A 23,796-nucleotide genomic window follows, 5' to 3' on the forward strand; every position below is an offset into this window, starting at 1 on the left:
GATCAGTTTTTTGTTTTTTTAAATGTTTGCGAGTATTTAGATCTGGAAACTGAACATCATCTGCTCCTCAGACATTTTTAATCTGCTGCCACGTGAGTGTTTTGTGGAGTCACATCACATGCAGCCTTGACGTCAGCTGTCCTCCCCTGAGAGCGGACGGATGACAAAAGATGCGATTCTTCCCGTCTCCTCCCTCTGCGGACAGCGCTGACGGGGTGAAAGGGATGCTGTCATCCCGCCCGCCGCCTCTGCCGCCCCCGCCGCCCGTGTGACTTCCAGCCCTGACACAAAACTGACAAACCGAGCGAGAGCGGCCTGAGAAGACGTGGTTGCAGGAGGCGCTCCGTCTGCGCTGACCCCAGGAACCGCAAGGTGTGCAGGTCCAAGGGGCGAACACAGTGAAACGCACACCCACAAACACACAAACGTACACTTTAATATCTTGTCACTCAAGCAGACAGAGGTTGTGATGTGCTGGGAGATGGAGGGGGCTTATGCAACACTCGATTCATTTCAAAGGTGTAATTGGGTTTCTGTTTGGGTGAAGGAGGCTCAACATCAAAGCGGCATTCCTGAGCCACAATAACACAAAGATCCTTCTGGAAATGACAAAAAAAAACACAAATCAAACATAGGAGTTTTTTTATTTTACATCTGAAAAGGAGTTTCTGTTACACTTGTGAGTAAAAACAGTGAATATTTCCTGTTTTTACAGCCAGAGTTTCATTCCAATACTGATGACCGTCCCTGTTAAATGCTGAGGAAAAAAACCAAACAAAAACAACACATCTTTTCACATTATAAAAGCCATAAAATAAATTGCTTTCTAAGGGAAACACACACATTTATTCACGAGTTTAAGAAAAAAAACAAGTTTACAAAAAGAAATGAAGGATTTCTCCTCATTTGTCCGGAGTGCAGTGCTTGAATTCACTGGTATAGAGATGTAACATGAAGTAAACATCAGTCTTCAGGTCCCCTTAAAAACACATTTGATCTAAAAATGTCAGCAGAAAAAGAGGCAGACGGCGAGTGAAACCGCCTCATCCTTCACAGATCATCTCATAAAAACTGACCTTTCGATTTCTAAATGCAGGTTATTTTTGGGGTGTGTTTAGTGTTATTGAACGCCAACTTTTCAGTTCGCACAATGTAGGTCACCTCAAACCAACAGGAGGTCCTAACTGTTCCAGAAGATTCTCACAGCAAAGCAGAAACATTTTATTCCTCTTTTTCTTCACAGAGTCAAACTATTCTTTGACGTTAATAAATAAATCCCATCACCTCAAATTATTCCTGGGGAGTGTGTGTCATCTCACGCTGCAAACACACACTCTGCTTCTGGCACATTTGGAGCAGGAAGGCGCTGCGTTGTGCGTAAACGGCTGCCGCCGTGTCAGTTTGTCAGGTGAAGGTGAAGTGAAGGAACGTGGCGACGGCGTGGATTTGTGTCGTTCAAAGTTCCTCAAAGAAGGCCACCCTGGACTTGGTGCTCTGTAGTGTCAGCTGGGAAGGAAAATGACAACAAGCTGTGACGAGCAGGAAAACGGCTACAACCAAAGCCGACAGCGGCGTTGTTTGGCTCTGCCCCCCCCCCCCCCCCCCCCCCCCCCCCCCTTAAGACCCGCCCTCACTGGCTCTCCCTGTCTGCCACTTTTTTCTGTTGGTTTTATCTCCATGGCAACCATTTTATGTTTAGGTCGCCTGGGGCTGACGAACAGGTCTGTCATTCTTAGAGGAGTTGGCAAAAGTAAAATTTAGTTAACCCATTTCATTCCCACTATGGTCGTATTGTGTGTCATAGGATTCATGTGTTCAATTTTCACAATATCACTGTAAAAACTAAGGGAGCAACAGGCGAACGCCACTTTTCTGGGCTCAGTCCTATTCATTTTTAGGCTGTGATGTAATCAATTTTTTGGTGGTGGTGGTGTGTGTGTGTGTGCGTGGGGGGGGGGGGGGGACTCCTTTTCACCTGATACCAGGTGCGTGAAAATGTTGGGGAGTTTTTTATGTGATGGGGGTACATTTATTTTGTCAAACTGGCAATAAAAGGAAGAAAAACAATCTGGTGCTTCAGTCCAGAACTGCAGCGGGACGACATGAATGTGGGGGAGCAAAGCTTGATGGGAGTTTTGACACACAATTCATGGTTTGCTCGCTCCACCAGCCTTCCCGCCTGACCCCCCCGTGTTATCTCTGTGGACAAACGGTCGGCAGGAAGTTGAATGCTCCTTGAAAAGACAGCTCCAGGATGGTCGGCGCTCTCTCAGAGAAAACCTGGTCTGATAATTCTCCTGCTGGGTTGTGTGTGTTTGTGTTTATGTGCTTCAAGCTGTGGCTTTATTTTTTTTATTCCCTCCACGCTGTATTGAAGAATCCAGAGTTTGTTGTGAAGTCTGGATTTAGCCGCGTTTGACATGTCAGACCTTTCAAACTGTGAGGATTGAAAGATCAAATGCTTCTATTTTTATCAACATTTAACTCACTAAATTTAAAATCATGAAAATAAAAAAAATAAAAATATTTCAGAATAAAAGAAAAACTTTGGGATCAGAATGAAAAGAAAAACTAACTGGGAAAAACTAATGATTCCCTTATTGAATTTTTTGTTTTTGTTAATATAAATGCCTAAATAACTTTTTATCTGCCTTTTTTTTCCTGAAATGTATTTATTTGATATTTTCATTGTTTTGTCTATTCATACTTTTTAAACTATTGATATTTTGTGTTTATCTTTTTTTTAACTTTAAGTGATTCTGCTGATCCGATGTGGTTTATTTATTTTTGTTTTTCTATTTCTGCCTTTTATTCCTTTGGCTTTTCGTTTGTGTCGTGGGTGTGTGGAGGTCAGGCAGTTGTGAGCGGTAAATTTTTGTCACTTGAAGGAAATCCCAGAAAAGTGTTGCATTGTGTTTGTGATGTGAGATGAAACAGAAGCCGCCGCGGTGACGCCGCTCGCTCTCTGCAGCAGAGACTGAAACCGGAGAGCAGCTGATCAAAGCCAGCTTCAGACGGATCCTGTAATTGCCTTCCTGCCCAGGTCTGAAGGAGCTGCTGCTGGATTCATTCCCTCCAATTAACCCTTTCTGCAGCCAAACGCAGACTCGTCACAATGAAAGAGATTACCGCCTCAAAAACCTTTCTGCCTCTGTGTAAAGAAATGTACGTTTCTGAGAGGGTCGGTGAAGGGGGGGTTTGGACGTCCGTGTACGTTTTGGTAAAATGCTGACGATGAACTGCTGAAAACTCAAACCCATAAGAGAGGAAGACTTTGTTGTGTAACATGAAGTAATTACCTTCTATTGGCTGTGGGGGCAGACAGTTCAGTTCTTCTATACGTTTCTCCTTCATTTCTCTCTAGTCCAGATATTCAATATTACAATTTCCTAGATCTGAGATTCTGCAACTAAAGACAGATTTGCTGACAAAGTGACTGCAGCTCTTGTGTTTGGGTGCTGGGAGGTGTTCCAGGTGGACTTGGGAGAAGGGGAATGTGCACTGGAGCGTGTGAAGTGGATGTTCGGTATCAACCCTGAAACCTAAATATGTCTGAATGTGCAGCAGACTGCCCTCCCTGATTCTACCTTTTACCCCCATATCTCATTCTTCTCTGAATCCCACATCTACAAAGTATTTAACTTCATTCTTCCTTCTTCTTTTCTCCTTGTCTGGCACAAATAAATATTTACTTAGATTAAGAAAACCAACACTTTTGAGTACAACCGCAAAATGAGAAAAACTAGACTAGAGGGGTTTTCAAGTTGACGATCAGCTTAATTTTAACCATTGAATGTCTGTGAGAACTGGACTGAGTGACTAAGAAACTGATTCTCCTCCAAAATGGAGCATCTAATTTCATGTAAAACCTTTTAACAAAGGTGTAATGAAACACAATATCTCCTTTTATTTGTCACGTTTATTAAAGAAATTCTAAGAAATGAAATAAAAAAGTAAAAAGCTTGATTTTTGTCATTTTTATACCCAATCTTTTGACATTTTTAAAGGTTATTGCACTCACAGACATAAATCTAAAACTCATTTCACACAATTAAAGCAAGTTTCCTCTGGTTTATTATTTTACACTTTATACAGTTAAAATTGAAAGATCATAAAGCTTTTAGATTCACCTACATTTTAAAATACTGCGGTGTCTTTGACAGAAATCTTTCTGAGTGAAGACATTTATTTAAAACAAAGATATTTTGCTCTTTCCGTGGATCAAAATGAGCACCATGAGCTCTGGAAAAAGCAAGAGACGAGAAAAATCCAAAGTTTGCAAAAAATCAGGCAGACTTTTGGAAAATCTCACCTTGGTTATCAGAAACAGGCGTCCAACACACAGATCCAATGTGACTGTGATGTTACCATTAAAAAACAAAAGTAAACACCGTATTCAGTTGTGCTTATAAGGTCATTTTGCCTCAAGGAGCTTCTCGATGATGCTTGAGGAGTTAGGAGGCCATGGATCGAAACCCCTAGGAGGAGTTTAAATGTGTAGACGGTACTCAAGGTGAGTTTTTCTTTTTATTTTATTCAAGATGGCGCCCTCTTTCTGAGGTCAAAGGTCAACAAGACTTTGGTTGTAGATTTGTCTTGGTGGAAGTTTTGTAAAGATCACACGAACAAAAGTTGTCTTTTATCAAATTGTGGAAAATGGTCCAAATTGCCACTAAACGGCCACAGATTGTAGGTCCTGCTGCCATCCCATAATAATTTTAAAGCTTTCTTTTGATATCCCCAAAGACGTGTGTTTGGGTTTTCATAGTGAATTTTGAAATATTTTTGGCGGCATTCATTTTTTTGTCTGCTGTGATGTCATAGTTTTGAAAAAATTCTTTTCACCAGATAGAAAAAGATCTGCTCAGATTCTGGTGAATATTTGACCAAAATAATTGCTTAATCAATTATTGGAGATGGTAAAAATGATATTACTTCACTTGCTCCAAAAATGGATTCATGATTTTTCCCAAACCAAACTTAATTTGCACATATTTTTAACTCTTGATACTCGATCAATTTTTGCTATGAAGATTTTTGAAACAGTGTTATGTCTATTTTTCTGACAAAGTATTATTTTTTAATCATGTACATGATTTTTCTAATGAATTTAATATGCATATATTTTGGATAACCGATCTGCATTTGCCAAGTTGATTTCTAAAATAGTTAAGTGATAATTCAGTAATTCATCTTTGTCGTGTGATTTATCGATACCTTAGGATTCCTAATTCTGTCTGATAAAAGTTGTGAACCGGACGATCAATCATGTAATAAAATGGTTATGGTAGAACAGGGATTATATAAGTTCGCCTCCTTTCAAGCGATCTTTGATTTAATGTCTAATTATCCTACGTTTGATCCGTCATTGTATGATTGTAGAACTGCTGATTTTATTGTTTTGTATATTATTCTTAATTGATTGCTTGAAATAAAACATTTCAAATCAAATTAAAACTCCAAAGTATGTGATAAGAATGACATTTTTCTCAAACGCGCAGTAAGAAAGAAGAATTGCGACAATAATGGGGTCCTTGTGGTTTAGGTCTGCTGTGTCACGTAAATATTGGAACCTAATTGTATTCATCTGTAGCAGCTGTTTTCTGCTCATAGTCTTTGAGTCTTTTGATCAGATACGTGCAGCACTAAGGTCTTTGTCAAGCAGATAGGAATTTAAAGTAAGTGCAGACACTCACTTGTGAACTCTGCCTTTTTTCTTTAATTGCTTTGTGACGTTGTGTAAACACATGGGGGAGGGATAAGTGTGAACATGGGGGGCTAGCTCAGCCAGAAGCCATACCTTCTTGAAGTTGCTGTGTTTGCTGGTCCCCTGCTCTGTGTTCTGGTTGTGAATGATGTCCAGAGGAGACTCCCTCTCTTTCATCTTCAGACTTTCGATCTCGGTCTTCAGTTCGTTGAGCTGCTCCTGCAGATGTTTGCTCTTCTCCATGTACTCCACCCTGAAACAGAGACAGGCGGAAGGTTACCTGTACCTGCTGTAGCCCGGGCTCACGGGAAGCAGCATTCAGGTTCACAACAAAGACCCTGAGGTCATGTGACTGATCGTTTCAGCTGATCTTTCCTTCATGCACCCAAACATCCTGTTCATAGCTGTATATCATTTAAAACTTGCTACCAGGAACTTCTAACAGCTCTGGCTTCACTCTTCACGCCACTCGTCATTCTGAACCAATAGCTCAATCTCCCGCCTTTCTTCTCAGTCGATCTCACTAATATTTAAGCCTTTCAATTCAAGGATTTCCACCCTGTCCTCCACCTGGAGTGATGCTTTGACCAGAGCTGAGACACCGTCAATCTCTCGGCTCTGAGGTGAATTCATTTGCAAGACGCCACGAGGCCAGAGCCTAAAGGCCGTGACCCACAGCTATTAGGTACATTTCAGACTCTTTAATGGTTTCTGATCATTAGTTGGTTTGTTTTGTTTTACCAAAACCCAAAAACAATGAGGAGGATGGACAGGATCTAAAAACGACTCACTTCTCCTTCTCAATCTCCATGGAGAGGCGCTTCATGTCGGTGTCTTTAAAGTCGAAGCTGAGGTTCTCTCTGCTGAAGCTCAGGTCTCCCGGCAGGTTGTCAGCTGGATGGCTGGGAGGCTAGAATGAACACAGACGGACGTGATCCTTGTGGGCATTAAGTGAGGATAAAGGTTATCATAGGAAAAACAACATAGACTGAGACTGAGATAAGGACAAAATATAGAAAAAATATGCGAAACCTGCAAACAAAAACTAAAAGACTCAGATTTTAGACTTTTAAATGATTAAAAATTCAACACTTTAAACTTGCATTCGTGTTTTTAGTGGGGGTGTGGGAAAAAATCGATCCGGCAATGTATTGTTATATTTCCTTAGGATATATTTGTATAGATATCAAATGCTGTCAGAACGATATTTATCTATTTATTTATGATTGTCCTTCAGCGTCAGACTCTTGTTTTCCACTTAAACTCCTGACTGCTAGTTGGCAGCAGAGCACACTGAGCTCTTGGAGCAGCTCTACACCACACACAACTGCAAGATCTCAGCGAGAGGCAGCTGGTTTTGTTGTTATGAGACGTGCACTACACACGACACTCTGTGCCATGTTGCTGCCAGTATCGTATGAAAACGCGGATTGCTGTGCTTTGTAGCGGCTCAGAAAAGCACGAGTGAAACAGTGAAGCTGTGCAGCGGCTCATGCATGTGCACCAGGCAAAATGTTGTTGGCAAAGTTCTGGACTGCTCAGTGGAAACGAGGCATTAGTCTACTAAAAAAACACGAGCAAAGACAAAAGTGAACAGGGTCTCTTTAGACGTGGCTACAGTGTCTTCAACATATACTTATCACCTAGAACTAGAACTAGAACAAGTAATACGAGGCAAATCTGAAGACAATCAAAACCGCAGTGAATCTTTAATATTCTGCACACTGCTGGTTTTCCTCCCTCAACGGCCATCATCCCAGAATCCTCTTGTGCACGTGTGCTGGCATAGTGCAGTGTGTGGGTTCCTAACAGGTCGGCCTTTCTGCGTGGGCGGCCTTATGCACTGCCTGTTCTTATGCAAGTGTCTCCGGATCCGAGTATTGCAGGGCTGCAGAGACTGTCAGTGGTGAAGGGTTTTTGGCAGTATACATAAAACTGCTGGCCAGTGCAGTTACAGCAAACTACAGTCCCATCCATTGCATTCACCATATGCCAAGAAGGGGACAGAGGATTTTGTTGAGAAATATTTCCTTTTCTAAATGATGTCTTTTTGTCTGTAAAGATTTTTTTTCCATTTAGTCTGCTCATGTTATGCCAAATATGGTGACAAACAAGTTCTCCATTAACATGAAAAAAAAGTTGAACAGATGACACTTTAAATATTGATCGGATGGTGTCGATTCTCCTACAAAGCAGAACTTTTTTTCTCAACATTTAAAAAGCCATACGGGAATGATTGTGGGGGGGAAGACAGCTAGCATTGCTTTCTATCTATCTGCGAAGGGTTGGAAGGTCAACTCCAAACAATGTGGAGGCCCCCATCCAACAGTGAGGCAGATTCCAGAGTTCTGAACGGTAAAAGCAGTTCTCAATCTTCCCAGGTTCAGAATAAGGCCAGAGCGTGCAACGGTCAGCAAATTCCAAGAGAGCTTTTCAGGTCAAAGGCTAAAGTTCATGACGGGACGATTGAGGAGGCTCCACAGGTGTGACACGACAGCTTTCCCAGAGAAGACATGTTCCCCTAAAACCACTTAAAAAGTCTTTAAAGTTTCTGCAACATCTCTCAACTGATGTCCAAAACTACTGAACACCTGATTGCTTCCTGACACATTAACTGCTCATTAGTGCCATCTTCCACTCAAAAAGGAGCACTTCTCTTTAAGGCCACACCAATTCAGAGAAAGGGGAAGGTCTGTGCAAAAACTCCAGCAAATTCTCTGAATTTCTCTGAGTTTGTGTCCTCTAGACATTTTAGAGGACGCTTCAGGGGTGATCGTGCTGCTTTATGGAAACCATCTCTCCATATTTCACGGTCAGGGTGAAACAACAAATTTGTTTGTGACCCCCCCCCCCCTGCTGCAATTCCAACAAAAGAAAAACAGTTAAGCTGATTTTAAAAGTAAGGTTCCGATGAGAATGTTCTCATTTACCCCCATGGATGTCGTGCGTTTGAATAGATATTTGTGCTCTAATGTGTTTTCATTTTAAAAGTTAAAACGGTTTGTAATTCAGATCGCATCCAGGACAGGAAGAAGCTAGCTAGCTTGCGTGTTAAAGAGTTCTTGACAGTTACCACGTATGCGGCCTTGCTGGTTATCTCCAGCAGCTTGTTCTTCGCTCTGCGCTCAGAATCTCTGGCTTCCTGAAGGTCCTGCTTCAGCTGCTCGGCCTCTTTAGCCCTGCAGAAACAGACAAGAACAGGTTTGTGCTAATTCCCCTCCTGGGCTTTCTTTACAAGGCAGACAAACTACCTAAACTGCGTCTTAAACCGTTGTAGAGTGCTAATTACAATTTGTCCTGCCTTTAAAGTGCTCCGTTTGAGGGGCAGTTTGAAGCCAGCGCAGTTTAAAAATGACTGCTGTGAAGTGATGTCACACATAGTTTTAGTTGAAGATGAAAAAAAGAAACAACCCAATTTACAGAGGAAAAGAAGTAATTATATGGATCATCGGGATCATGTTAAAGGGAAGCAAAAACCAGATCATACATGTGAAAAATGGGCTTTGTAAATTAAAAATAAATAAGCTCTCCGATTACCTGCTCTCCCGCTAGCTGACTCCCCCTCTCACACCCAACCTGACATGAACATGGTTGGGGGTGGGAGGAGCTAATGTTGCTTACATACAAAAATGGCGTCAAATACAATTGTTTCAAACAGCTTTTTTTTCCCCGTCTGCTCTTGATTCACAGCATTTGTATGAAGAAATACTGATTTTTAGCTGAAATTTCTTAAGAAATGTCCTCCAAAAATGCCACAAAAACATGATTTTTATCGGTGTGGGTCTTAAAATTTGATCCTTTTGCCAAATGGAAAAGTAAAAACTCCACTCAGGCTGAAATTCCAACCTCATCTCTAAAGGAAAATGTCAGATAAGCTGCAGAAGCTCCTTTCAGAAGCGGTACCTGTAGGAGGATAATGATAGGATCCACAAGCTTCTGCCTTAGCTCTCTCTGCATCAATGCAGCAATCAAAAGTATTTCACAAACATTTGGCAAACTTTTTTTTGGGAGAAACTTCACTGTTTGTGCTGACTCCAGCAGCTACAAAGCCACAAAATCTGCCAAGGCCCAAACACATCATGCCTCTCAGCAGCACAGATGGCACAGTCCTCTTCTCTCTTCACCTTCTTTCTGACTCCTCCGCCATTGTGAGTGCAAGCATCTCCGCTTCCAGCATCTTCTGCTCCATCAGCCGCCGCTCCTCCTGGCCGCGCATGGCGGTCACCTTGATGCGCTGCATCTCTGCCTCAGCCTCAGCGGCTTTCTGGGCCAGCAGCTTCGCCTCCTCTTCTGCAATCTGAGCCTTTTCCGCCAGCAGGTCCGCCGTCTGCTCTGAGCGCAACTGGAGGGGAGCGGCAGGAGGACGGAAAAGGGACAAGAAAACTTTCAGATGACTACAAGAGAAGAAGATGACTAAAGGTGGACAATTGGGTGTTCAGAAAAAAGAGAAGAAAACTGCCAAACGTGTGGAGCATGAACTATGCATAGTAAACTATAATAACATACATAAATACTGTGTTAGCTTTACAATCTTCAGCTTGATAAAAAATGTAAGTTAAATGATTGGTTATTCTTTCACAAACTTGGCCCACAGACCCGCCCTCCCCACCTCCCTCTCAACCAATCTCTACAGGCTGAGCAGCGGCTAACCGCCCTCCCCAAATTCATGAAAAAATCTCCGTAGGAACCACTGAATTTGTTTCTCACCTGGGGGGGACGAACAGGTCAATATAAGTCTTAGAAGAAACAACAACAGTTACTTTTTGGATTTACTTAGCAACAGACGTGTTTTGCTGACAACGCCCACATTCCCAATATGTCAGTATGACAATTTGTTTTACTCAGCTTGGGCCAACGATTTGTGTATTAAATGTTAACAATAATTAGGCGAAAAATGTGCAAACGCCGCTTCCACAAGCTTGCCACGGATCAAAATGTTCAACTTATCAGGTAGACTCCAAATGACGATTGGAGAGTTAGGAGGCAATAGATCCATCAAAATCTTCAGATGTTAAATTTGTAGGTGTGCCGAGAAGTGAATTTTTTTAAATGTTATTCTAGATGTCAGCCTCTTCCTGAGGTCAAAGGTCAACAAAAACCAAAAATGAAGTGTAGGGATTAAGCATCCAAATCAACCTTAAAATATGTCGTACTTTTTTATAGAAAACTCTGAATGCTCTGAACACTTTTCTAAAGATCTGCAGATTATTAGACAAAAACAAAAACTTTGTAAGTTGGAAAATAAAACCAATCTTTTGACAAATTCAGCATTCCTTCTTGTTTGGATGCCTTTAATGTAGGCACGATTATCCAGATTGCTTGTTTATTTTAGGTTTTTAATTTTCTGTAAAGGTAAAACAAAACTGACTTTGGCTGCAGATCGATTGCTGTGATGAGTTTCAAAGTTTGACTTCAGGCTGTGAAGCCCTGAGGGTCGTACCAGCGCCTCGTTGGCCATGTGAGCTTCATCCTGCAGCTGGACCAGCCTCCTCTCCAGCTCGTCTCTCGCTCTTTCTGCTTCTTCTCGCAGCTGCTTCTCCCTTTGCAGACGCTGCCTCTCCACCTGATGAAAGACGGTAAAAAAGGTCAGAGACGCAGAAAAAGAAAACAGAAATCGTGTTTGCTGTTTTTGAAGTGTTTTGTCCTAAATTTGTACAAATGTAAACTAAATACAATTTTAGCCACATTCGTTAATTCATTCAGAAGTTTGTGTTTTCAGCTTGTTGCACAGAATCCAATTTAGTTGTGATGCAATCGAATACTGTCACACTGCAATGACAAACAAAAAACACAAAACTGATGTGCAAAGAAAAAAACAAAAAACCGGGAGAGGTTTTTGGTGCTGCAAAGAATTCACAGACTTCTGACACTAAAATGTTTTAAAGGTTTGCTCTCAGATAAACTTAGATTAAGAACTCAGTAATTTGGGATTTATTGCTCGGACCTGCTATTTCTAAGGACCACAGTGGCAGATGCATTCCTAAATGTGTGCTGTTTGCATCTGTTCTTTAATCAAATTTAATTACATTCATTTTTTTTATTGTTCTCCCCTTTTACTGTTTGTAAAAATATAAAATCTGAATTTCATATACCAGTGGAGAAAGTTTTATGCTGCATTCCCACCCCACGACTCTTTTGACTTCAGTCAGACAACTCATGCAGTAAAGAAAGACTTTTCTTTATTTCCACATTCCTTTAGTTTGGCATAAGGCTCCGTCCAATGACATAAGACCATATCTCCATAGAAAACTTTTGGGTAATAAACTACCCCTAACGGAGCTCACAGGTGGAAGCCGGGGAGGAGGGGGGGGGGGGGGTGTGACGAACGCAACGCTTGCATTAAAGGAAGAGAAGGAATGGACACGCATGCCTGGAATTAAATAGGACGCTGAACAGGTGAGCTGACTGAACTGAACTGCCCTAGTGAGGAATAACCAGTTAAAACGCACTGCTCGAGTTGCCTGCCCAAAATGCTCCCGATGTCGCTCACATGCGTAAAACTTCACGCCGCGGAGCATCCGCCAGCGTATATCTGGACCTCATGCGTTGCCACGCCACAGAAAACATGGTTGATGTTGAGCGAGTAGCTTGGGTTTATATGTTCTGGAGAGCTCTACAGGGGCACCGGCGAGCTAGTCGCCGTGTCTGGGTTCACCAGATCCTTCAGCCTCGATGAGCTTCCCTCCTGCAGCGAGAGCTGTGCCTGGGTTACAGCCGTTTCAAACGTTACTTCTGCCTGTCTGTTGCCCAGTTTAGGCATTAACCTGCTGGGGGAAAAATCTAAATAAAACTGGTGAGTTTTTTTTACCTTTGTCACGATCAAAATAATAAAAACATCTTAAGCCCATGGAGCTGGAGTGATCGTGGCCGCTATGACAGCACCTGCCCAGGCCAACCACCGCTGCCCAGGGTCCAACGGCTCGACCCTGGGCACTCGAACCTCTTCTGCTGCTCTCTCGCTCGCTACGCCGAGTCGCCAGAGAATGTCCTAGTTACTGTTGGGCAAAGGCAGGATGCACCCTGGAGCTAACAAACACGGCCGCCCAGGCTCCAGCCGGACCTCAGGCGCCATCGTAGCGGGCATGTTCACTGCCGACCTGTCCAGGGTGTATCCCGCCTTCGCCCAACAGTAAACAAAGTTCAGGACGAAAATCTTTGCATCAAGCAGCCATGTGGCCATGATTGACGCGTCAACGCTAACCCAAATCGCGCCGCAGGTCCGTCTATACATTGACTTAACATTGAAACACGACGCCCTGTCGCAAAAATCGCGTCCAGTGTGACCGCAGCATTATAGCTTCATGTCTATACTGTTTATTTACAGAACTTCAGATCGCTAACCTGTTTCCTGGCCCTCTCCTCTCTGGCCTGAGCCTTCATCTGCTGGACCTCCAGGGAATCTACCCGTCGCCGGCGCATGAAAAGGTCGTGGTTACCTATACACAGTTGGAGAATCTGGACAAGACAAAAAAAAGGCATTTCATCCTGCTGTACATTTACTTTTTCCTAATAGTACTTTTGGCATATTTAGCTATGAAAAGTAAAGTATTAATAGTAATAAGTGATTATGGTTCATTTTTTTCAAGTTGTAAATAAAATATATGTAAGTAGAACTCACCAGCTTGTTGACTCTTAGCCTGGAAGAGTTAAACTTAAAAACATTGGTCTTCTTGTCCAGAGGTTTGATTGTAAACTAAAAAAAAAACAAACAGAAACCATGAGAACAGTGTTTTTAATATCCATCAGAACGTGAGAATTTAAAAACAAGAAAATCAGTACTCCTTTTTTGTTATTCTGTGAAAAAGTGTGACCCCTAAAGAACTCTCAGGACGTTTTATAACACCAAGCTGCAGTGATGAATAAATGCAACGGCCAGAAGACATTCAGAATCATTCCATTTGATCTGAACAATAAAAAATGGTTGATTAAAAACCTTTTTGATGCCACATTAATCTGAATACTAAGATAACAATCATTTTGTAATTTTTTTCTAAATATTCTACATGTGCTTCTTTCAAAACACCCCCCAAATTGCAGGATTTGGGAGGATAAAAAAATTTAAAACCTGAACGACACATCTACGTCTCACCTACTTCAACCTTTGTGTTGTTTAAATGTTCACTGTGACATGTCGCCTGCAGCACGCCTATTAAAAAATGGGTATCTCTTTATAAGATTCCTTATAATCTAGTTAGTAATGTGATAATAAGCCTTTATGAGACATTTATAGGACATTATTTAGCATTAATAAATCACTCATGAGTAATTAATTAATATAGATGTGCTTCATCATAGTTGGGTCATTGTTTTGCAGCTCCTCCTCTTGTCCTTGTAAGTCATTGATAACTAAAAATTAAGTGGCTTTTTTGTTAATAGTTGTTGTAAGACACCTGCTAATGTTAATAAATGTCTTATAAATGTTTTAAAAAATCAAATGTATTTTCCTTAATCTCTCAAAAATCCTAATAAATGTCTTATAAAGCTTTTAAAAAGCCTAATAAGGTCTCATAAATTCAAATAAAAGCTAATAAATTACTTATGAAAGGCTTGTAAACACATTACTAGTACTTTTTGATGTCTAATAACTAAATTACCAAGGAATCTTATTATAAAGTGTTACTAAAAAGGTCCATGGACATTTTGGCTCTACAGATTCACAGAGCGGTCAATGATCTTCATATTTCCCCATACAGGTTGGAATCGCATCCACCCGTAAGCTAAGATGGATGAGTGAATGACAGCTTCTGACAGCAAGACCATATTTCTTAAGAAACTAACTATATTGATGGTATAATTTCAAAAGGGACACAATAGGAAAGTGCGGATCATCATCATCACCTCCTTGTCACTGTAGGAGATGTTCCGGATCTCGTTCCAGGGGAAGGAGCACTTGGGCGTCAGCTTGTTGTTGGGGTCGTAGATGTGCAGGCCGAGGGCGTCCACTCCCAAAAGAAGGTCCGTTCCCTTTTTGTTCTAGACCACATCACAGCCCCCCCCTCCCATCAGTCAACATTCATTTGCACCTCGGTTTGACAGAGTTGACTTTGCCGGGCCTCCGCTCGTCTAAACCGTTTACTAAAAGTGAGTTGAACAGCTGCTTGTGCAGTCTGAGCTCCTCCATTTCACAACAGTGAATCACTTGGAGCAGCCCCCCCCCAAGTGAGTTTTAGTTGATAAGACGTTTTGCAGTGACTCAGAATGAACAAGGAGCCAAGCAGAAGCCATGTTTTCATTCATTACCCAACGACAGAACTAAACTAAGAGAAAAACAGATGAGTCAAACTGCTATTCTTAGCACATCATTACATTGCTACTAAAGCAGGCACACCTCCCAATCGTCGATATTGGCTTCCTCTCTAAGTGAATATGAAAGCAGCGTAAGTTTACCTTGATTAAAAAATAATTGACGCCATACATGTCCAGGTCCTGAGCTATTTTTAAATACTCCATCTCAGCTTGGTCCCTGGTTCAGAGAAAGAGGAAGAGATGGATCCAAAGAAGGACAGAAGAAGCAGAGAGAGAAAAAAGGGAATCAGTCCCTTTTCCTTTGATTTGATGCTACAAAAACACAGGAAATGGTTCAAAAACCACACAAAAGCTCAACAGCAACAAACAAAACTCATTAACATGCTTTAGAAATGAGATTCTGTATCCAAGGTTTTAAAAAAAAAAACTCTTTTCTCAAAGAATGTTGCCAGATTTGTTGTAAAGTCAGCAAAAAAAAGACAAGTCATTAACATATCTGATGCCAGACAATTAAAAAAAATATATAATCGGGAGATGCTGATGAATAAACTTTGGAAAGTTGTTCACATTTGAAAAAAAAGAGACTAAACTGAGTTTCCACTGCAAAAACAGCTTTGTGTCAGGAAAACAACTTTAAATAGGATTGGATGGCGACTAACTACATTCTAACGTTAAAGTGGAATGAAGGAATTTCTGATTCATGTTGAATCAATTCTATCCATCCCAGAGAGAAAGAAAGGCAGCAGTTAACTAAACGGAAGCTCGTTTTTTTAAGTTTTCGGGTTTTGAAATGAAACACTCCAAAATAACAGACACATAAGGTTACATCCATTTACAAATTCCAATTTCTAAGAGCAGCAGGGTTAACCTTCAAATGAAAAACAACAAAACACAACAGAAAATCAAACGTACCCTTCATTTGATTGGGACTTTGGAAAGTCACTGAATTTAGCGAGCACAGTGAAATGTATTATCTTTTGGAGAGGACTGCTCTGCCCAACAGAAGTGCTTGTGCAGCTGCTATACAGGCTGTTAAGAGTCTTTTTAGCTGCAGGTTGCGCTCTCATCAGTACCAGTGACTGTGTGACATGGAATGGTTGGCAAACACTTGTTTTTAATCATGGTTGTGAGATGGCACTCACTCCTGCAGCAGCTCAAAGCTATTAGCATGCCAACAGATGCCAGGTGTCATGTTTCCATCACCTCTGATTTGAGCTGGATCTGATAATTGCTCTCAATTACTGCCGTCATCAGATAATAATGCCAGCTGCAGCCTTTAAAAGGTTTTAGCAGCTTTTTCTGGGTTAATGTGGGAACATTTTTTAGGTGTTGCAAAATACCAATGATTTTAGCTCTATGTTGTAAGTCAGCATTAATGGGGCCACTGGTGATCACCATATCTGAAGCAATTAATACACCAAAGCTGAATCCAAATTGCCTCCCTACCCCTACAGTTTCTCCCTATTGCTCCAATTGCAGGGGCATTTGAAGCTGTAGTGGTGTCTGAAAGTGTTTTATTTTTAAGGATGAGCAGTAGTGAGTTACTGCTGGGTATCCCTCTACTGGTAAGCTGGCCCGTGTGGCGCGGAGGAGATATGCATTTCTTGACATAGGTGTGCCCTATAGCATAGACGTATACACCTAAATGTAATCTTTCAAAAGTTATAAAACCCATGTATTTTCCGGGGTAATTAACTCTCTTTTGCACAGTTATTCTTAGCTGACTAGGTATAGTAATTTGCCTAGTGGTAAATGACTATATATTTTATATTTTGTGTGAATGTTTCAGATATCCTGTATATACCCTACCCTATCTTTTGTTTAACATTTAACCTTATGGCATTCAGAGTGAACAGCAAAGTAAGCATCTCATTGTACTGGGAAACCAGTTTCCTTACTGTACATATGACCATAAACCCCTTTGAATCCTTGAATTCTTGAATCCTAGTGCGTAGCTGCCAGGGCTCGAAAAATACATGTTTTTTTTTACTAGCGTAGATGACCAGCGGCTATTGATAACATCTTCGAGTGGTCGTAACGTCTGAATCTGAAGGCATTATTTTTTCCATATCTTTCCACTTGGAGGGATAAATATAGGGATAGGGAGAAGCTGTTGGGAGTAGGGAAGCTATGTGGATTTGACGGAACAATGTCACCTACTGTACACTAGCCAATGATAAAAGGATTGCTGACAGTCTACTCATTCAAGCGCTAAACCTTAAGTCACATGCTGCGGGTTTTTGGGTTGCCAGGGCCCATGGAGGGTCGCAGAGAGGATCAGCTGCATCTTAAAGGGAGTGCTGAAGTGTCTTGCAGTTCCCTTGAGGCTCGTACGGTCAACTCAAGAGATGTCATGAAAATGGAACGTACCATTGTCATGTGTGTGGCAAGTATATCATTTAGTATTTGTAAGGATAATGGAAGTTTCAGGCACTTATGATGTACGGATGATGCTGACGTACGGTGTCTTTACACCTGCACTGACATTGACGGTGCAAAAATGACGCAAGCCAAGAGTGTGCACAGGATATGCAAGTGACTGTAGGATGTCTACTGGAGGTGTGTATTGGCAAGAGTCTGGCGATGTATGATATGTATCTAGGGGTATCTAGAAAATACGAACATAATCTCTCTACGGGCTCACCAAACGCTCTACGACCTTGATTTTTCGTACGAGCCACCTGTGTGCCCCGTACAGGTTCCTCACCCTAAGACAACCCATATCCACTCCTAAGGGCAGTTGTGACTAAGATTTTAGACATCTAATGGTTAGAAGCCACTTTCCATCAAAAATCCAGCAGAAAGTGTAAGACATATCACTGCAGGGACAAAGCAACGGCTGTGTGACTTCATTCTGATTGACTCGCCTTTGTCAATGGAGATAACGAGCTCAAAAAAACGCGTGCTATGAGTTTGATCATAAAGTTTAGTTTCCAGCAGGTAGTTGTCTACTTTCATGAATGAGTTGGTGCTCACTTCAACGGATGGTTTCTTTCCTGACGACACAACAGTATTCCAGGATGATCAGGAAAGATTGGGTGAGTCATTTTTACAGAGGAACTCATCACTAAAGAGCATGCGCTCATCATCAGTGACAAAAAAAACAACATTTAAATTTGTTAAGCTACTAATGAAAGAAGAGAATTTACAAAACCAACATCTGTCTTCAAGAATATACTTGGCTGATTTTACTGATTACCGTACTTCAAAATCCCACTTGTTAGAATTAAAATCATCCACTTTATCTTCAGATTAGAATTCATTTATTCCATTGAATCAGAAAAACTTTTTTTCTTTTTTCGTGTTAAATGATGATTGAATTTGACAGCAATAACACGCAACCAAAAGCTCAAAGACACAAAAATAAAACTAAAGTGTCTCAGTATGTGACCGTCAACACAGACACTGTAGGCTTTCTTAACTTCCTCTCTAAAAAAAAAGTATATCCTCCTTAAACCACTGAGTCCTATAAGATGCTTGTTCTACATATCAATGCTGAATAGGACTCTAGCTTGGGATGAAGTTTGGAGGTGTGTTTTCAGCACATCTCATATAAGCTCAGAATGTGTTTTGAGAAGTTCGGGTGGATTTTACCTCGTCCTGCCTCTGTGCTCTGCATAACATGCGGTGATCCTCTCCTCCCACATTTCTGGAGTCATCTGGTACAAGTTGATCACCTGAAATAAAGAACGACAAACACATTTTAGAATGCCCTTTTATGTACAGTAAATTCATTTGAGGAGTGAAGCCTCCATCACTCACCCTCTTCGGCAGTAATTCTTCCTCAGCCAAAAAGCCTGGTTTATGAACTTCAGGGTCGTAGTCTCCATACTACAAAAAAAACAGGAAATAGGCAGCAATAACTAACCTGACTCTGCATTCAGGTTCATTCTTTACCGATTTATCCCAAAACATCCCAGACGTTATCCCCCCGACAGTCATTGATAAAATGAGATGACCGGGAGTGAGGGCTTTTTCTAAATTCAGGTCATTCGTGGAGACCACACTCTCCGAGAGGCTGGAAATACGAGTAGATTTCACTTTTAGAAATGTGGAAGACCTGAAACCCCTTGTAGGCATACAAGCACACATAATGATACCACGCATGCATAAAGTGGAGCTATAAATGGATGGGGAATGACTGAGAGGCAGTGTGACAGTATTTAAAGCTCGTGCAAAATGGCTTGAGAGCAGATGGAGTAACTTTTCGACAAGTATGCAAGGCTCTGAATTAACTGAAGTAGGTCAATCTGAAAACGTACCTGCTTCTGCGCACGGCTGCCTCCTTCATGTTTTGTTTTTCTAACCTCATTACATCAGCCCATAGAACTGGGAATTTTAATTTGGTTATTTAATCGTGGGGGAATTTGTTCCTATCTGTGTATTTATTCACAGCATTTGGAAGGTTTGTTCTGACTTTAAAGTATAATGATGAACACTAGAGACTAACCAAAGCCTTCAGCCTCAGTCCCAACTGCCCTTATGGGTGGTAATGGGCCGTCTGCGGGCTAAAGGGCAGGCCTTTACAGGAAACTAACATGTCCCGCACGAAATTTTAAGAACGCAGACTGCTTATCAAGTCTGTAGAGAGAAATTGTTCATATGCATTTTCCTCTGGGCGTGCTGCGAGCGACAGCTCATAGTGAACACATATACAGGGTAGGTCAGACGCAGGAGTGCGTATACATTTTTTCCCCCTCCACCCTGGAATATGGTGCACTGCACAAGAAGTCTGTTACTACTTCTCATGTGATATGTGCGTGCTACTTGCTAGAAATGAGGTAGACAATAGGAGTATAGTTTGTGTTGGCCTCCTACAGGTGTCCTACGGACACTTATGTACATCCCATGGCGCAGCATTTGCGTGGTCAGTAAGAGGCCAGTACCCTTACCTTATTAACAACAGAAATGATGAACTAGATCCATGTACCAGCTGGAATTTTTGTGGCACTGACGATGTTAGGTTGGGGCTATGAGGAGCCGTAAGCTAGCACGTGAGCGTGTAAATGCGATGGTCTCGCCCACAATTCAGAGATGAATTTCTCATGAACTACTGCTGCTCTGCAGAAACTATGTCTTAGAAAATAAAAAAGACCAGTGGGAATAGATTTAAATAAATGATTGGAGTGGGTCTTTTAAGCGCCAGCAGCTGTAGATTTTTCCAGGTTCTACCAACTGATCCATATCAATAAAATGATCATTCTCCAGGTAAAGAACTGCAGGTTTGACAGGGATAACAGTACAAATTCTAAGGGACAATTATAGGCCAGCACAGACAGAGCTGCAGAAGCTCAATTTTGATGTGTCTGTTGAAAGTAAGAAAGACGCATCAGTTCAGTACAAAAAACAGAAAAAGGGGGGCGGGGGTGCCCTGAATGTGCCAAATCTCCCAGAGGATGCTCAGATGGTTCTGAGGTTCTGAGGAATAATTACAGAGCAGTGACATGGTGAAATCCTACACTTGCTCCACTCTGAAGAGTGTTCTCTTCCCAGCTGGAAAACGCAGGAAACTGCCTTCCTCACTGCAAGTGACGGCATTTATGCCGGGGCTTGAAGAAAAAATGCCTGGAGGTGGTGAGACGTCTGAGGGAAATGTTGCCTTCCTCTGTGTTTTTACAGGGTTATTTAAATTATTAGCATAACGATTGTTTAATTAGGAGAAAACTGTAAAACTTTCTTTTTTAAACGAGCACCAACACAAATGCTGGCTCTTTTTTCCCCTCTTCGTAACATTGCATTTTAATGCTTTAGAAAAATATCATTATGTGGTTTGGGAATGAAAAATTTTTTCAGGCTGTTTTCAAAAGATTGAAAGTTTTTTTAAACACAACTGATTTAACAAGTTTAACAGAACAAGCAACTTGACAAGCTTGTAACCAAACCTTTTTTGTGTGTCATCTTTCATTTTTGTGTCAAAACTCAAAACTCCATCATGGTCATGTCTGGCTTTGCCGCGGGAGTCGGACATCTTTGGTGGACTATTTTCTTAATCTCAGGGCTAAATTTTTCTTTCACTGCATCCAACCCACAGCCATCTCTTTGCCACTCCACAGAATTGTGGGAGGAATGTCTCCAACTTCATGTGGAAAAAAAAATGTCTGCAATATATTAGATTGCTTGGAAAAAGTAATAAAGAGTGGGAAAAGGTGATAAAACCTACAGTCTTCCGTGGGATTTGTGTTGAATCCAGTGCAGCCCTCTACTGCAAATTTCAGTGTCAAGCTGTCACATCTCTAAGCAAATAACATGTATTCTATAAAACATCATGAATGGTTCTGATCTCCTGAATTTGTTTATATGTATTCTTTCTTGTTGTGAGCCTTCAGGGAAACCAAAAACAGATTTTAGTCCCCTCATCCTCAGACTGACAGCCAAATCTGACAACTTATCTGTGGTTTCAGGCTGTTCAAACCTCTTTGTTGTTGTTTCCAATCATATCTGTGTAGAAAGTGTCACTGATCTGTCGTCTTTAGGATGTCAATAATTGAAAGGGGGCTGAAAAATACAAACAACAAAGAAAACAAATCCAGAAATGAAACCTCAAGACTTTGATGCTGATGTTTTATGCCAAAAATCTAAAAAAAAAAAAAACAACAACTGCTGTTTAAGATCACAACTAGCAAATAATATTTTATCACATGTCTAACTTCAACTAAAGAAGAAAGTCATTCAAGTTATATATATGATTATGATTAGGGCTACTATACACGTAAAAAAAGAAAAGAGAGTAAAATAATCGTACTACAAATATTGAAACTTTCCTGTGGTAAATTTCAAGCTTCTCTGTGCAAAGATGCAGTTTATTTACTGTAGAATACTAATGACTTTTTAGTTTTTCTAATTGTACATTAACTTATCAGGAGTCCCTAAAAAAAAAAGAAAATTCAACCAGTTTTTGACACTGAAATCTGCATGAACCCTTGTGCTATCCTACTTTAACATTAGGAGTTGGGTCATCTAGACCCACTAGACAGTGCTCTGAACCTTTTTTCTTCAATGATTTGTGATCTTCACTGGTGTCCATGGATTACATGAAACCTTTCCACCTTTATCCACCTTTGTCATGGTAGGAATAACACGTCAATGTAAGGGGGCTCATAGGATAGCACAAGGGTTAAAACATTAAAAAACTTCAGATGGCATGACATAAAATAGATGACCCAAAGAAAACGAGCACAAAAATTTAAAATGGGGAGCTCTGAAAAGTTGAACTGGTTATAAACGTACATGTTGTGGAACAAGCACCAAACAAGTGTCCCCACCTTCCCTCTGGTGGAAGGTTGACGTCAATGTTCAGCAGCAGCGCCGCCATCAGTGTGTGAATACATCCGTGACTCTAAGGCAGTGTTTTTCAACCAGTGTGCCGCGGCACACTAGTGTGCCGTGGGAGATGGTCAAGTGTGCCGTGGAAAATTGCCCTCATTACCTGATCTAAAAACATTTCCCATCTCCAGGAAATCAGCTCTTTGTTCATCCAAACAGGTCCTGATAAAACACTGAGTAGTTAGGAATATAAACGATCATAAAATACTTTTTTCTTTGTGTTTATTTGATTCTATTAAAGACATTTTGATAAGAATGACGATAACGCGAAATAGCTGCAGCTATAACTGTGTAAGGAAAAGTCCCGCAGCTTTTACTGTCTCCACGACTCCACCAATCATTCTTGAAGGCTTAATCACATGTCATCAGTCTGACCAATCAGAAGTGGTTAAAGTCTCCACTTCCTTGTTCCAATTTAGCTCATAACTCACTCATTTCCAACAAAAACACCAGCTAAAGCTCGTCTTTAGCGGTGTAGCTTTCCACAGAATCCGGTGTCAGACCGTGGAACAAGTGAACAAAACCATGAAGCTCAGAGACGCGAGTCTTTCTGCCGTTTTCTCGCAGTTTTCACACTACATCTCCCATGATGCATTGGCTTAATGAGTCGTCCTTTTTACACGTCTTGAAAACACAACGAACATACAGTTTGTATGTAACTTAACTTTTATTACATTTTTTAGAAAAACATCTGCAACTTCCTGCTTTTTCTGCCACAATTATCACAAAAATGCACGTCAGATTGCCGGGGGGGGGGGCTGTAGATCAAAACAGACTATGAGTTTCTGCTTTTTTTTTTTTTTTTTTGGGATGCTGGTGTGCCGCAGGATTTTTGTCAAGGTTAAAGTGTGCCGTGGCTCAAAAAAGGTTGAAAAACACTGCTCTAAGGGCCTTGGAGGAAGGTAGAAAAACGCTGTACAAGTATGCATCATTTACCATTGTAGCTGATGGACCCCTGTTTCAGAAAAGCCCATATTGCTGAGACTGGGGCAAATACAAATTGAATAAGTTTGTTAACAATTGAGTGTATGGTTGCCATCTTTAAAAATAGCCGCGATTTTGGATTTTTTTTCCTGGCAAATATCCTTTTCTGGGATCCTAATTTGGTGCTTATACCATCAAATGCAAAATGTGTCTGATCAGAAAGCAGCTACGCCGGACGCTTCTCCCTCCAAGACCGTCAGAATCTCCTCTATAGTCCATCTTAATTCAAACTCAGCTCAATGGAGTTACTACCAGAATGTTTATGAAGGATGCATGGATTACATACTTCCACGGTTCCTAATGCAGACAGAAAGTTGGCTGCAAGTCAACTTTTCTGGCATTGATAATAAAAAATAAAAACCTGTTTTGACATTAAACAAGGAAGTAAAGTGGAAACCAATTTTATATGAACCTGGACTATAACAGCTAACTTTAAAACAAACAAGAAACAGATTCAATTTTAGAGTGTTTTTAGTAAGTTTTTATATTTAGAGATTGAGATCAATGTCACCTTTATATTTGGTACAAACCCCAAC

The 23,796-nt window shown here is 41.0% G+C and overlaps 1 protein-coding gene across 1 annotated transcript in view; it reads right to left on the minus strand.

Annotated features, from left to right (window-relative positions):
- Positions 1–625: 625 nt before the first annotated feature.
- The window catches only part of nf2 (neurofibromin 2), a 42,349-nt gene continuing 19,178 nt past the window's right edge, over positions 626–23,796 (minus strand). Inside the window, exons 5-16 of the mRNA XM_023958214.1 lie at positions 18,716–18,784; positions 18,548–18,630; positions 15,095–15,170; positions 14,546–14,680; positions 13,326–13,400; positions 13,049–13,162; positions 11,148–11,270; positions 9,832–10,049; positions 8,781–8,886; positions 6,499–6,617; positions 5,801–5,960; positions 626–1,506 (exon numbers count right to left, since the gene is read on the minus strand). Coding sequence (XP_023813982.1) covers positions 1,456–1,506; positions 5,801–5,960; positions 6,499–6,617; positions 8,781–8,886; positions 9,832–10,049; positions 11,148–11,270; positions 13,049–13,162; positions 13,326–13,400; positions 14,546–14,680; positions 15,095–15,170; positions 18,548–18,630; positions 18,716–18,784 — 1,329 coding nt within the window. The 3' untranslated portion in view covers positions 626–1,455. The remainder of the gene's footprint in view (positions 1,507–5,800; positions 5,961–6,498; positions 6,618–8,780; positions 8,887–9,831; positions 10,050–11,147; positions 11,271–13,048; positions 13,163–13,325; positions 13,401–14,545; positions 14,681–15,094; positions 15,171–18,547; positions 18,631–18,715; positions 18,785–23,796) is intronic.

Source organism: Oryzias latipes, chromosome 9 (assembly GCF_002234675.1).
Source record: "Oryzias latipes chromosome 9, ASM223467v1".
Classification (NCBI taxonomy): domain Eukaryota; kingdom Metazoa; phylum Chordata; class Actinopteri; order Beloniformes; family Adrianichthyidae; genus Oryzias; species Oryzias latipes.